Source organism: Thermobia domestica, chromosome 1 (genome assembly GCF_964235325.1).
Source record: "Thermobia domestica chromosome 1, izTheDome1.hap1.1, whole genome shotgun sequence".
Classification (NCBI taxonomy): Eukaryota; Metazoa; Arthropoda; class Insecta; order Zygentoma; family Lepismatidae; genus Thermobia; species Thermobia domestica.
The window spans coordinates 164,701,206-164,717,478 of NC_137454.1; the positions used below are offsets into that span (position 1 = coordinate 164,701,206).

The 16,273-nt window shown below is 39.5% G+C and overlaps 1 protein-coding gene across 2 annotated transcripts in view; it reads left to right on the forward strand.

Moving 5' to 3' along the window:
- The window catches only part of LOC145666739 (uncharacterized), a 114,408-nt gene extending 100,748 nt beyond the window's left edge, over positions 1-13,660 (forward strand). For both annotated transcript variants that reach the window (XM_081734288.1, XM_081734281.1), the window contains one exon: positions 13,206-13,660. In XM_081734288.1, coding sequence (XP_081590414.1) covers positions 13,206-13,424 — 219 coding nt within the window. In that variant the 3' untranslated portion in view covers positions 13,425-13,660. The remainder of the gene's footprint in view (positions 1-13,205) is intronic.
- The last annotated feature ends 2,613 nt before the right edge of the window (positions 13,661-16,273 follow it).

Sequence of the window (16,273 nt, forward strand, 5' to 3'; positions counted from 1 at the left end):
GAGGGGAAATGTTAAAAAAAGTATATATCGAGAACGACCGATACTAGTGTCGAATACATAGTTTTCGGGGTCACTGTGACGAATAGTAACATCCCCGATGCCATCTAAATTTAAGTTCAACCGCCGTCGGCATGGACTGGGAGGTGAGAAGTGAAAAATAGCTGCAAGTGGTCCTGGGTTCGATTCCCGGTGGGAGTACTCGGTCGAAAAGTGTAAAAATCTTTTTCAGGTGAACGATCCTGAATGAGGTTTTCAGGCAAATGCTGGGGTTGTACCTATCATTTCTTATTATCAAACAGGTAGACCTAGTTTCTTGATTATTTGTTCTTAACGTCTTTCGACCATATTCCACAATTTTTTTTCGCAAAAGTTATCATAGAATTTTTATTTAAATTTCCAGGGGAAGGACGGGTTAACTGAGTCCTTATATTTGCTTGATTTCAATTGCATGAATAAAAATTATGTCGAAACTTCAATAAACACATACATTATATTGTATTAAAATCTGATAATATTTACGACAACTATCATAGATCATAAATTTTAAAACAGGGGGGTGGGGTGGAGGTTCACAGTTCTCAAAATTGATTTTAATCCAAGCAGTGGAAATAATTGTGTGACCTCAATAAGTTATCATGAAACTTAATCAAAGAGCGGGGGTTAATACCACTATTTTCATCTTTACTGATTTCAGCTTCTTACAGAGTAAATGATTGGGAAGCGTTAAAGAAAATGTACGACATGGTACCAATATCGAACAGTTGTAACATAAATATTTTGGAACATACGTTTTATATTAGGGTGGTACAAAATAATTAGTTTTTCTCAATTTTCTCGGAAACTGTGAATGAACTTCTGCACTGAGGCAAATAATTTTGTTCTGCTCAGTGACATCCACCGATTGGTATGTCTAATCTTTGGACTTGTACTTAATTAAAAGTTTTAACTATTTACATTTTGACTTTTATTTTCCTCACCACCCAACGCAGTTACATAAATATTAGTGCTCAAATATAAATATGGTTAAGGCAAGTGTCCTAGTGATAAACAGCGATGTTTGTTGATGTTCAGTATCATCATTATCCATTTTCAAATAATTGAATTGAAACAATACACTTGCAGCTGTAATTAAATCGTCATAATAGTTTTAAATCTGCAAATTATCTGCATGTTACGTCTATTAGCATGACTTGTTTATTGTTACGAGCACTGAGACGTTTACTGTTCATAATTTTTTTTTCTCATGAAATATCTGTTCGCTTTACCCATCGTGAAATAACCAAAACTAAAAGATTTGAAGACGTTTCATTAGAGTGAATAAATTATCTAAAGTAAGTTAGATACGAATTTAATTTTGTCGTCATAAATGGTAGTTGTGATCTTACTATATTCGAATAAGTTTAGTGTGTTTTTTCAGCAGCGAGGCTGTATGAGACATGTACCTACATCCTAACGTGCGATCCGAATCACATGAACCCCAGCTGCGAATCGAAGCTGGATATCCCACGCCTAAGGCGCGTACGCTATTGACATAGCCATGAGGGCACTCTCATTGACGATGAGACCACTCAAGTGTACAATCCGCGGCAAAAAACCTGCAACATGAACATATAAGTTTATTGTGAAATGAAGAAGTCTTTTGCTCCAAAATAAGTGTGCACGGGAGGAGGCCGAGGTTTATCCTGGCGTGATTCGTTCCACTTAGACGTTATGTTCATTCCCTGTGCTGTTAGGCGCAGTTTCACAATAAACTTACATCCTCATGTTGCAGGTTTTTTGCCGCGGATTGTACAAGTTGGTTTTGGTTAATATCAAGTTAAATTGATGCAGGTTTTTGTGTAACGAAAAATCAGATTTATTTGTTTTATCTTACTGTTTAATTTTTATGCCAATTGTGGCAATGCTTTTTTTAGGTTGGAAAACCCAGTAACGAGGACTTCGGCCGGACATCAAGTATTACTATCCATGGCTCAGAAGATGAACAAAATAAGGCAAAACAGTTAATAGATGATTTACTGGATAGCTATAAACCGAAACCTTTAGAGGAAAAGGAAAGTGATAAAACAGAAGAACCAAAGAAACCAATTGTGATAAACTGGTCTGAAGTGAACAAAATTTATGTAAGTAAATGTAGTTTTCCAGCTCTTTTAACATTCACAGAAACAGTATTGTGTTCAAATTAGCGTATACCGTATATATCTGAATCGAAGACGATTCCAAATCCGAAACAACACTTTTACAAACGAATACGAGAAAACCTACAGCACATACTGGGTATATTTTCAGACCGTGTCATATACGACACTAAAAATGTCAGATGCAGGCTTCCCTTAGTCTTCCTCATTGGAAAGGTTCACTGAGTCTTTAATGTTATCGTGACCTTGGTTTTCTTTCCTTAGTCTCACATCATTGTCTCGAAAGCAAAGTGCCCCATTTTGGCCATGAAATTACTTCAAAAAGCCTCGTGTTGGACTGAGAAGTATATAAGGCAGAATTTCGTATGGACCTGTGAAGGAAAGTGCATAGTTTCGGAGCTGGGGCACTCCAAAATTGTCGAAAATCTAAATCTCAATACACGCTGTTTCGAATTCGAGAAACCGTGGAGTAGTGGTCCATATTAGCGTAAAGGAAGCCATAAGTACACAATCCAAAAATGCCTATTTCATCAATGTGCATTGGGTGTGCAAGGGATTCTCTGCAAGGTATAATTCCCAGACATGCTCTCAACAGAATTCTCAGATGTACTCTGAATTCATGATGGGGTGCAAAGTAGGCAAAAGGAAAACTTCGCCAAAAATGGAAGCGGAATGCTTTAGCGGGAAGTCGGAAGTGTTAGGAACCGCTAACACCACGGTACTTTGTGTTCGTCATAATGCGTACTGTGGCTTTTTTGTTTCACACTTATACGCAATATATACATACGGTGGAGGATCAAATGAAAACCTTAAAAATGCAGTCGTAAAGATGGATGGATGATTGCTTCGATATGTGGCAGTAATATGCTTTAAGTTGCGCTTAATGATCGACAGGTGGCAGAGTGTTGCTGGAAGAACGACGAACGCGACAGCGTCTGTATCAGTGTTGGGCAAAATCAATTGAAATCAATTGCAATTGATCAATCAATTGAAAGTAATTGCTCTGAAAATCAATTGCAATTGATTTCAATTTGTAATTGACAATTAATTTCAATTGCAATTGAATTCAATCATAAAATTTGCAATTAAATTTTCGTCAATTGTTAATTGTTAATTGGTCACCAGGCAATTGAAACTTTTAATTGTTAATTGTCAATTGCAAAGGGTGCAATTGAAACATTCAATTGTTAATTGCAATTGTTAATTGAAACTTGTAATTGTTAATTGTAATTGTTAATTGCAATTTAAATCAGCAATTAAAACTGAATATAACAAGATGTGTGTATATTGTATTGTCAACTTGTTACTGTTTTACATATTTCAAATAAGGTACTTATAAGAAATGCTGGATACCTACCATCCCTTTCCCCCCTGGGAAGAAAGCCGTGAAACTAAGTATTTTTTAAATATATTATGTTTATGGTTCTATCCTCCTCGAAAGAACTCTATATGCCCGTCATGCATACAATAGGAATGAGCACGAGCGAGTTCGAGCGAGTTTTCTGTAAAACTCGACTCGACTCGAAGAAGACATCTTTGAGTTCGACTCGAGATCTCGGCTCGAAAAATTTCCCCCAACTCGACTCGAATTCGGATCGAGTTTCCAGTCGAGTCGAGCCAATTCGAGCTAAATCCTTTGTGTAGTTCCAAGTACTACTCTCTTCAAGTATCCTAGATAGACAATATAATTATCCATGATACTATTACTACTACTATAACTAATTATTATTATAACACCGTGTATAAACATGGAATATAGGCGGTTTGTATCTGAATATAAAAATTAGTTGACTGTCGATCTCGGTCGTCAAGAAATCTTCAGGAGGCAAGGACATCGGTCACGAGGTTCTAGTTTGAGTTGAGGAGGAGCAAGTACTCGGGCTCGAGCCAAAAATTGTTAAAAGTTATAGGACTCGAGCCAAACATGTTCAAAACTGCTCGACCCGGGTTTAGGGTTGTTAACGACTCAAGCGGCTCTCTCACAGCTCATTAACTTATCGAGCCGAACAGAGAAGTGAGCCGAGCCAAGAACTCATCCAACCGAGCCAGCTCGAGCCGGTGGCTCACACGAACCGAACCGAACCGACCTGATTGCTTACCCCAGCCAAGCCGGTTCGAGCCATCGGCTCAGTTGAGCTGATTCGAACCCAGCCTATGGACTCGTTTCAACGGAGCTGGTTCGAGCCATTGGCTCCAATCGAGCAGAGTCGATGACTCGTCCCTACCGAGCCGGCTCAAGCCATTGGCTCAATAGAGCCCAGTCGATGGGTCATCTCAACCAAGCCAGCTCAAGCTGTTCGCTCAGTTGAACCGAGTCGAGCCGGACATCACTATCCCGGTTGGGCTTCTACTTTGGCTAAAAAAAATTAGACCGTGCAGTTCTCAGCTTTGATGGTATACTTATATTGGTGCTCACGGCGTCATTAACTTGTTCCGCCACCAACGAATTTCAAGGTACTTTGTTTTGCATCTTCTGTGCGTGTTTTTGTGTCGCTTTGTGAGCCTATTCCTACATTTTGTGAGTCACCGGAAGTGGGTCAAAATGGGCCTAGCAATATGGCGGAACAAGTTATTGCTGTTCCGCCACCAATGAATTTCAAGGTCGTTGCCTTCACATCGTTTTGTGCTGTTTTGTGTGTTTACTTCCACGTTTTGTGCGTCATGAGAAGTGGGTTATAATGAGTCCCAAGGTGGGACGAAATGAATCACTGTTCCGTCACTAACGAATTTCGAGGTTGCTTCTTTCGCATCGTTTAGTGCCAGTCTCTTGCCGTTTTGAGTGCGTATTTTCTCGTTTTGTGTGTCACCGGAAGTGGGTCAAAATGGGCTTCCAAGATGGGACGAAAATGACCAAGAGTTCCGCCACTATCGAATTTCGAGGTCGTTAATTTCACATCACGTACCCTTTTGTGCGCCTATTTCGACGTTTTGTGCTTCACTGGAAGAGGGTCAAATGGGCCTCGAAGGTAGGACGAAAATGACCCACTGCTCCGCCACTACCGAATTTCGAGGTCCTTCCTTTCGCATCGACTAGTGAATTTTCGTGCCGTTTCGTGCCCCTATTTCCACGTTTTGTGCGTCACCTAGTGGGTCAAAATAGGCTTCCAAGATACGACGAAAATGACCAAGAGTTCCGCCACTGGGGGGCGCGGTGGCTCAGTAGTAGAGCGTTTACCTCCGGTGCTTGGGGTCCCTGGTTCGATCCCAGCTCGAGCCGTGTGGACTTTGTGGTGACAAACACCGTGCTCGTGGGTTTTCTCGGGGTTCTCTCGTTTCTCCCACTTTCTTCATTCCACTATTTCACTCATCTCTCATCATCACCGTCCCCTTTAGCTTAACCGGCATAATCGTGGGACGTAAAACTTAAAGATTTAATTTCATTTTCAGTTCCGCCACTATCGAATTTCGAGGTCGTTAATTTCACATCGCGTACCTTTTTGTGCGCCTATTTCGACGTTTTGTGCTTCACTGGAAGAGGGTCAAAATGGACCTCGAAGGTGGGACGAAAATGACCCACTGCTCCGCCACTACCGAATTTCGAGGTCCTTCTTTTCGCATCGACTAGTGAATGTTTTGTGCTGTTTCGTGCCCCTGTTTCCACGTTTTGTGCATCACCAGAAGTGTGTCAAAATGGGCCTCCAAAGTGTGACGAAAATGACCCACTGTTCCGCCACTATCGAATTTCTAGGTCGTTTCTTTCGCATCGTTTAGTGACTATTTTTTAAAAAAGTTTTCTGTGCCTACTTCCTCGTCTTGTGAGTCGCCGGAAGTGAGTTAAACGGGCCTTCAAAGTGGGAGTTAAATGACTCACTGTTCCACCACTACCGAATTTCGAGGTCCTTCTTTCGCATTGACTAATGCCTGTTTTGTGCTGTTTTGTGCCCCATTTCCATGTTTTGTGCGTCACCAGATGTGTGTCAAGATTAGCCTCCAAGGTGTGACGAAAATGACCTACTGTTCCGACGCTATCGAATTTCTAGATCGTTTCTTTCGCATCGCTTAGTACCTTAAAAAAAAAAAATCTGCATCTATTTCTCGTCTTCTGCATCACCCGAGGTGAGTTAAACGGGCCTTTAAAGTGGGAGTTAAATGGCTCACTGTTCCGCCACTATCGAATTTCTGGGTCGTTTCTTTCGCATCGTTTAGTGCTTGTTTTGTACGTTTTGTGCGTCACCGGAAGTGGGTCAAAATTGACCTATGAATATAACGAAACAAGTTAATGCTGTTCCGCCACCAACAAATTTGGAGGACGATTCCTTCACATCGTTTAGTGTGTATTTTCTACCGTTCTGTTCGCTTACTTCCACGTTTTGAGCATCACCAGAAATTCGTCAAAATGGTTCATAAGGTGTGAGGAAAAATAGGCATTGTTCCGTCACTATCGAATTTGGAGGTCGTTTCTTTCGCATCTTACAGTGCCTGTTTTGTACCATTTTGTGCTCCTATTATCACTTTAGTGCGAGAAGAAAAATGGGTCAAAATGGCCTACAAGTATAGCGGAATAACTTAATGCTGTTCCGTCACCATCGAATGTCAATGTCGTTTCCTTCACATTTTTATGCATGATTTGTGTTGCTTTGTGCATCAGTGGAACTGGGTCAAAATGGTCCTTGAATGTGAGATGAATATGTCTTTTTCTGCCATATTTGTAGGTCCTCTTTGACCCACTTTAGGTGGCGTACAAAACGTGAAAATATGCGCAGAAACGGTACAAAACATGCACTAAACAATGCGAAAAAAGCGACTGTGGGATACTGGTGGGATAGTGGGTCATTTTTCGTCCCACATTGATTGCCCATTTTGACCCACTACCATTGATTCACAAAACGTGGAAATAATCTTAGAAAACGGTAGCAAAGAAATAATTATCAATGATAATTATAATAATTACCTATATAATTCAATTCATTGTAATTTGGTCCATGACAAACACTTTACCATTTCCCACTAGCTGTTATGCCCGTTCTTCGCACGGATCAGATAAAATATAAATGTAAACAAACTGAACAACGGGAGAACAATTAAGAAACATTTCTAAAATTGGATATATTATGTGTGAATATATATCCAACAACGTACATGTGTTTTCATTGGGAAGGCCGATGGGGGCTGAATTTGAACGTAAACACTATCGGGGGTGTCACTATACATCTGAGCAACTCCGATAAATATGTATTCGACACAAATATTGGTCATTTTCTACTACTTTTACATGTCCCGGTGAGCGCCCCCACGGACCCCCTTGGTTCAAATTGTAAAAAAAATCTCTGGCCCCCAGCCGATACCGCGAAAACTATGAATGTGATACTAACATCTGCCATTTTCTACTACTTTTTACATATCCCGGCAAAAGCCCCTATGATCCTCTGGTTCCAATTTTCAAAAAACAACGCCTTTAGCCCGCAGCCAATGGGGGCTGCATTTAGAAGTCAACGCCTGTGGAAGTATCACCATTCATCTCAGCGACAGCGAAAACTATGGATTTGACACTAATATCGGTCATTTTCCATTATTTTTACATGTCTCGCAATTCTCCACCCCCGGTGGCTTCCGGCCAGCATACAATGGTGGCTAAATTTGAAAATCATCGCTAATGAAAGTATCACCACTGATCTCAGCGACCGCGAAAACTACGGATTTGACACTAATATCAGTCATTAAGGATTATTTTTACATGTCTCTTGATCCGCTTTATAATGCCTACGTTCCTTAGCTAATGGGAGCTAAATGTGAACGTAAACGCGGTCTTGAGTTTCACCATTGAGCTCAGCGACCCCGAAAACTATAAATTTGACATTAATATCGGTCATTTTCGATTATTTTTACATGCCTCGGAATTCCCCCATCTGATGACCTAAGGCCCGCATACAAAGGTGGAAGAATTTGAAAGTCATCGCTAATGGTAGTGTCACCATTGATCTCAGCGACCGTGAAAGCTATTGATTTGACACTAATATCGGTCATTTTGGATTACTTTTACGCTTCGGTATCCCTCCCCCCTCCCCGTTGACCCCCGGCCCGCAGCCGAATAGGGTGAATTTGGAAGTTAATGCGATCGGAGTTTCACCATTGATCTCTGCGACCGCGAAAACTATGAAATCGACACTAATATCGGTCATTTTCTACTACTTTTACATGTCTCGGTAAATATCCCCCTGATACCCCCTGGTTCGAATTTTGTCAAAAACGCTTTTCCTTGGTGTGGGACCTGGATCAAGGTACTCGTGACCAAAATTTGGTTACTCTTGGTCAACTTGTCTGGTCCCTAGGCCGTTCCCGTAAAACGTCCCCCTGAGACCCCCTTAGTTCGAAATTTGAAAAAAAAACTCTCCGTCTTGATCTGGGGCCTAGACCAAGCTACCCGTGACCAAATTTTGAAAAGATTCGGTCCACTCATCTGGTCCACAGGCCGCACAAAGATAGACAGACAGACGCAAACAAACTCTTAATTTTATTTATATTAGAAAGGTCAGATCCGCCGTTATTGTAATAGAGCGGTGCTTGAGCGATTGATCGTAGAATTCAAACTCTGATGAGTGATAATTTCATAGGCTTGTTTTATTACAAGTTTAAACTCTTTAGTCAGTAGAGAAGAGGGCGTGAATCATGGGTCAGAGTTGATGACAATAGGTTTTGGTGGGTCTGTGGGTCATAGTGGCTGAGAGTGGTTCATGGTGGGTCAGAGTGGGTCACGGTGGGTCATGGGTCACGATGTGTGGTGAGTCAATTGGTCGTGATTAAAGTTTTCATTGTCACACGCCCTCTCTGAACTACAGTGTTGAAAATTAATCAGTGAAAATCAATTGCAATTGATCAATCAATTGAAAGTAATTGCTGTGGAAATCAATTGCAATTGAATTAATTGCCAATTGATTTCAATTGCAATTGAATGACTGAATTCAATTGCAATTACTTTCCACTGCAATTACTTTCAATCAATTGATTAATTGCAATTGATTCTCCATTATTAATGGCCAACTGCAATTAACAATTAACCATTACTTACTTCAATTGTCAATTGCAATTAACAATTAAATTTACAGATTAATTGTTAATTGTTAATTCAATTGAAATTTGCCCAACACTGGGCACAAACTCACCAACTTCCTATATGAAAACACAAGAAAAAAATCTAACGTTTTGGTTCCAAAGTGATGACATAACAATAATACTAAAAAGGTTTTAATTTTCAGTAACCCAAACATTAATTAACTAGGGAACATAACAAAGCAAAAATAAATAAATAAAAATAAATTAAATTAAAAAATAAAAACCTGACAAGTAAGCTCTCCCTGACTACTTTTTTTTTTAAATTTCAGTGAGGCTGTAAAATATGTCAATATCTTCGTTATATATATATATATATATATATATATATATATATATATATATATATATATATATATATATATATATATATATATATATATTTCATTGTAAACAAGTTCTTTAAACAAAAGAAAGCTCTGAGAGCGCTTACCTCTGACGCGGTAGGTCCCTGGTTCGATTCCTGCTCCCGACAAATAGGCTTTTGGTGAACACTGTAGTTGTGGTTATTCTTAAGACTTTCCAGTTTCCTTACATTTTCTTGATTCCACCATTATCATGTATCTCATCGTCACCTTCTCTCTTACATTGATGTACAATCATGGGGCGTTAAACTAAAAGAAAAAAAATCTTGCAAATATCCTAGTAAAAATGAGTTTTCTAAACTACACTAGTGGCCCCGCGTAGCGTATTCGCTAACGCTCTCGCCTTCGGTGCGAACGGTCCCGGGTTCGATCCCGGTGGGGGAACTCGGTCGAAAAAGTATCAAAAGATTTTAAGTCCAGCCATCCTGAATGAGGTTTCCTTGGCTTTTCCTCATTCACAGCAGGCAAATGCCGGAGTGGTACCTAACATATAGGTCCCAGGCCGTTTTCTTCCTTTAGTTATGCAATTATGTTAAGCAGCCCTGTAGTAAAACTGCTCCAAGTAATAAATCGTCACATATAAAACGGAATGAATAAACACATAACATTCATTTTGCTACCTTGAAATGTAAAATGTTTCAAAACATTAATATTCAAAGATTTCTCAAAATTCAGATTCACCCATTCCATTGTCCTCAATCATTAACGAGTTTTACAATAGTAAGAATTGTATTCATAAACTACATTACTTACTTAGTACTATATTAAAGCAAGTTACACTAAAAGAATATATAATTAATGGAATATTTAACTAAAGTAATAGTTAACTAGTGTACTTACCCAAGCACTTGTTTCCTTCCTCTCTTCTTTTCCGTTTGTAAACAACCTCGTTTCGCAAGCAAAAGACGGTAGTTCAATGACGTCAGCCATGGCGAAAGAAAGAGGTGTCTATAGGCGGCCTGGATCTCACACACAGATGGACGTATTTAACATATAGCTGAAGTATTTAACATACGTATACGTATGTAAAATACGGAAGATTGTTAGATGTCAGACATCCTGCAGCGACATGATGTAATATCTAAGCGGGTAAAAGGCAGTACCTATGTAGTATATGGATAAAGTACGCTCCGTACAGATTTCCTTAGTAAACATAACGAATCCTTGTATTTGTACAATATACCGCTGTCCGGATAATGGATTTTTCTCAGTGTGTGTTGCACATATTACCATAATAGTCTTGGAGCAAATAAAAAAAGTTAAAACACACATATACATCAATACATTTGTCTCGATCGATAGATGCTTTCACAATTGTTAAAAGGTGTAATTAAAAACAGCAAACATTGTTTCTGCTTTGAAAAGGACAATCCTTATAAAACCGCAAACACGGTCTCGGGCGGCTTTCGCTTTCGAAAAGAGCTTTTGCGGTTTCAGTTTTGAAAACCGCATTTTCGGTTTCGGTTTTGAAAACCGCATCTGCGGTTTCGGTTTTGAAAACCGCTTTTGCGGTTTCGGTTTTGAAAACCGCATCTGCGGTTTCGGTTTTGAAAACCGCTTTTGCGGTTTCGGTTTTGAAAACCGCATTTGCGGTTTCGGTTTTCAAAACCGCATTTGCGGTTTCGGTTTTCAAAACCGCATTTGCGGTTTTCGGTTTTCAGAAAATCGGTTTTCTCAAAAACCGAAAACCGCAAATGTCACAAAAATTCAACAGCACTAGTTCTTACATTCACGTTTCGAATATGTATATATGTAATTTCTGGGGAAAACTGAAATCTTTAACACTGCATCTCGAAGCTATATATTCCCAACAGATTCCACTATTATAACCAAATGTAAATCTAATTTCGAGGTTTTTAGTTGCCAATAAAGTCGGTTCACTTCTTAACTTGAGACATAGCACTGGATCATATTCAAAACAGGTTTACTTACTTGAAAATTTGAAGAGAATTCTATTTCTCTTTACCCAATTAGTTGTAGATTATTTGTGCAGGAACCTTAAAAAGATTCCATCACTGCACTCTCAACTCAAAATACCATTGTCCACGGCTGGCATCCACATCCGAAGATGCAAGATGGCTGAAAGCCCAGTCCATAGCCACTAGATGGCAATTTCAGCATTCAACTTCTTCCGTCTGCCGAACAGCACATTCCATGATTCAACCTCCTCATTCACAGAAAGGAGTGACCATTCCTCACCAATTTTCAGTTTAGTTGACTGGAAAATTACACTGGCTTCCACACCTTTCCAAAATCGTACAACACTAGATTTTTCTGTGTCTGGTCCACTATGCTGATTTCTGGTAAAAGACAATGAATAATAGGAAGAAGAGTACTAATTGGCCATTTTTGATGGCATAACGATAAGACGAGATTTTATCTACTTAACTATCAAAGACGCCGGAAATCTCAAACGCAGCTGTGATTTCTGATGATCTAATAGCAGATAATTTTCACCGAAACAAAGAGATGTGTCAAGAGGACATTATGGCTGAATTTCTAAACTTAAAAATTTTGAAGAAATTACGAAATAAAATGTTGAGACTTTCTTAAGAAGACTCCCTACATCAAAATCCCATTGGAAATAAACTAAAACCCACGAAAACTACAAATATACTCTTATTTCCTAAAATAATTCAATATTTTTATCAAATAAGCAAAATTCTGAAAATAATATGATTACATACATCTTTATGGAATCTATACTTAAATATTACTCTTTTGACGAAATTATGAAAATTTTGCGACTTACTCCTACAGTACCACAATAAATTTCTACATGTTTCCAAAGTCTCTATTAAAAAAATTGTGAATATATATACAGGATGTCCAAAAATCTCGGATCATGTTACATTATATCCAATGTATAAGGTAACATGTTTATTTCTTCCTATTGAGAAACTTTCGTTAGGATGACTGGACATTTTGGTGTAAAGATTGTGAACTTTACACTGAACCAGCCTTACACCTAAACATCCTTATAGCGAAACGTCCTACACCGAAACAACCGTATCCCACTCTAAATTATTGAGTATGACTGACATAACTACGTGATGGATGACATACTTTCTTCAGAGTCTATTTCAGTATTAAAGGTATATGTTTAACGTTTATTTTGATAATCCGTTTCTCTCTGTCTCTCTCTCTCTTTCTTTTCGTTTACTACTGACGCGCCTTTCTTATTCTACGGTTGAACATTATGTGCGGCAATGAAGAAAATTGTAATTTGTAGCATGTTTCTTTGTAATTTGTGTCCGCCATGTTGGATCTGGCATTTTGATTTGGAAATATTTGATGTCAGATTCGTATTCAGCTACCTTTCAAACCTATATATACCACGTCTCAAAACAATTACGTCATAGCTTTTTATTTTATCCACGTTTTCTGGTGTTTCGGAGCGAGACTTGTTCTGATTTTTAAATGACCGCCACGCCCCCTACAGACCCCATTTATGCGAGATATTTCACATGTGAAATATACTCGATGTGTCCTTTCCAATGATATATAACACATTCAGATCCCTGCGTACCACTTCATGTACTTCCCTAGTAAGACATATGAATGGTTTTGTAGGATTCCAAATTTGCTGTTAATCTTATCGGTGTAATGTTGTCAGTTCAGTAAGTTAACTAATATAATTATATTTTCTTTCTTACAGTTCACAAATATTACTAGAATTTTAAACTCTTATTTCACAATATTAAGTTGGGTTAACTCATCAACAGCAACAATACAAAACTTACTTCAAGCAAATGTAGAGCTACTTAAGTTATACCAAAATCTTCAGGACAGAACATACGCTCTTGCATTTCAACAGTACCTACAACAACCATCGAAAGTATCTACAACCGCTCCACCCAATATTATGAAGAAATAAAGGATTCTTCGTTTTCAATAGTAAAATTACTACAGTATATTTTCCAAAACTAATCATCCTGATCTAATTATTATTTAAAATACACTTTACTTCTCAAGTAAGAACAAAATTAAGCTCACAATCAATAAAAGCTCAATAATTTTAACATAACTACAGTTAGTGTTAGTCAAATCAAGAGAGAAATACAATTTAATGTTATTTGAATCAAGAGAGAAATAAATTTATCTTTTCTTTACAACAAAAAACTTCTAAATTATTTTTAATCAATGATGTAGGAGCATTTCCATAAGTTGGTGTAGTTAATTTTCTAGGTATCATTTATACAGTTTGGACCATTTATTTTGAAACGTCCTCAGTGGCGGATCTAACCTGGGGCCGGGATCTAGGCCCCCAGTTTTTGCAGTGCCAAAAATAAATGAAACTAATATTTACATATTTTTGAAAGTTTATAGGAAACTCATGATATATCTATCATATAGATCTACATAAAACATATGGGTGAAAAAACCTAAACACACAGGGAAAACCTGCAAGAAACAAGAAGAAGCCTAAGGTAAAAAGAAGAAGAAGCCAAAAGGTAAAAACATAAAAACATAAATACGCAGAGAACACAGATACCAAACACACATACAGAAATACACAATAAACAAGCAATCTAGATTCAAACTCTTAAATTTTTGTAGTTTTTTTTTTGTTTTGTTTCGTTTTTGTAAATTTTACTTTTTTTTGGTCTCTTTTCCTTCCCCTCCTTTCCCTCCCAAATTTTCCTATTCTTTTCTTTTTTCACTTATGGAAATAAAGAGAAAAAACTACCATAGAAAACATTCGCAATGATGATAACTCGTCGGTTTTCGAATGCTCTAGGTAACCGACTAAGAGTAACGCAACTGAGCGAATGTAAAATAAAAATAAAAAAAATATTCTGGGTTCATGCTGCTCCTCTAATTTTTATCTTGTAGATCCACCACTGAACGTTCTTGGTATCCGGTCAAAACAGCGCAAGGACAGAAACAGCGTATGCAAATACCGCGTGGACAAAAACAGCGCATGAACAAAAACCGCGTAAAGACAAAAAGAACACATGCAAATACCACGTGGACAAAACAGCATATGAACAAAAAATGCGCAAGAACAAAAACAGCGCATGCAAATACCGCGTGGACAAAACAGCTCATGAACAAAAAAAGCGCAAGAACAAAACAGCAAATGCAAATACCCCGTGAGCGAAAACAGCCCATGGACAAAAACCATAGATGAACATTTTGCACTAGGCTTGCTCGCGCTCGAGCTCACTTCTTTCAACTAGGCTCGCGCTCACTCGGCCTCGTGATTACTCGGGCTTGTGATCACTTACCTTAATTGGGCTCGCGCTTTCGACCACTTCCTTCGACTGTTCTCGCAATCACTCGCGCTCACGATCACTTGGGCTGGCGCTTACCTCTCTCGACTGGGCTCGTACTCACTCGGACTTGCACTCGCACGAGCTTGCACTCACTATTCTTAACTACGCTTGCGCTTACTTCTCACAACTGAGCTAGCACTCAGTAGGGCTCGCGCTCATTTCCATCAACATGGCTCGAGCTCGCGATCATTTCTCTCAACTGGGCTCGCGATCACCTCCCCAAACTGGGCTTGCACTCACACGAGCTCGCACTCAATTCTCTCGAATGGGCTCGCGTTCACTAATCCTAACTGGGCTCGCGTTCACTCGGACTCGCGCTTGCGGTCACTTCCCTTAACTGAGCTCGCGATCAGCTACCTCAATTGGGCTCGCGTTCGCCTCTCTCCACTGGGCTCGTACTCACTCGGGCTTAAACTCACACGAACTTGCACTCACTATTCTGAACTGGGCTCGCGCTCACTCAGTCTCACGATTACTTCTCTGAACTGAGCTCGCACTCACTGGGGCTCGCGCTCATTTCCATTAATATGGCTCGAGCTCGCGATCACTACTCTCAAGTGGGCTCGCGGTCACTTCACCAAACTGGGATCACGCTCACACGAGCTCGCACTCAATTATCTCGAGTGGGTTCGCGATCACTAAACTTAAGTTGGCTCGCGTTCAGTCCGACTCGCGCTTACTTCTCTCAACTGAGCTTGCGCTCACTGAAGCTCGCGATCACTTCTCAGAAGTGGGCTCGCGCTCACTCGGTCTCGCATTCATTTCTCTCGACTGGGCTCAATCTCAGTCGGACTCGCGTTTACTTATTTCATTGAGGCTCGGGCTCACTCAGGCTCGTGTTTAATTAATCAGCTGAGCCCGGCTGAGTGCGAGTGCTGAGCTCACGAGCGTCAGGTTCGCTAATTTGGACATCTATGACAAAAGCAGCGCACGCATGGCTTACAATGCACATCCTTTCCCAAAGCAAACATTAAGGCAATAGTTGTGAGACAAATCTAGCGAAGCGCACTAGCTCTTGCGCTAAACCCGACTCTCGGCTGGGTCGCTCTGCCTTGCAGTGTTTAAACTTTACTATGACTTCATTTTACTGCTGATTCCTACCAGTCAGGACTATATTAACAGGTAACACTTCACAAGTGTAACAGTCCAATTTTGATCAAATTTGGCAGGTAGATTCTACACATAAAACAAACGAATACGTGTTTTTATTTTCTGCGGAAAAAAAAGGTTTTATGGGGCAAAAGCCCCATGCACAATTTTGGAAGTTGATGTTCGAAAGGCAAAAACAAATTGACCGAAGTGAACGAAATTGTGCACAGATATTGTAGACGTAAAATGAGGGAATACGGGTTTCGTATTTTCATGGGAAAAATGGTTAGATGGGGCACGGACCGCTTCGGTCCACTCCTTCCGTCACCCAACGCCTCGGTCCACCGAACAGTTTTTT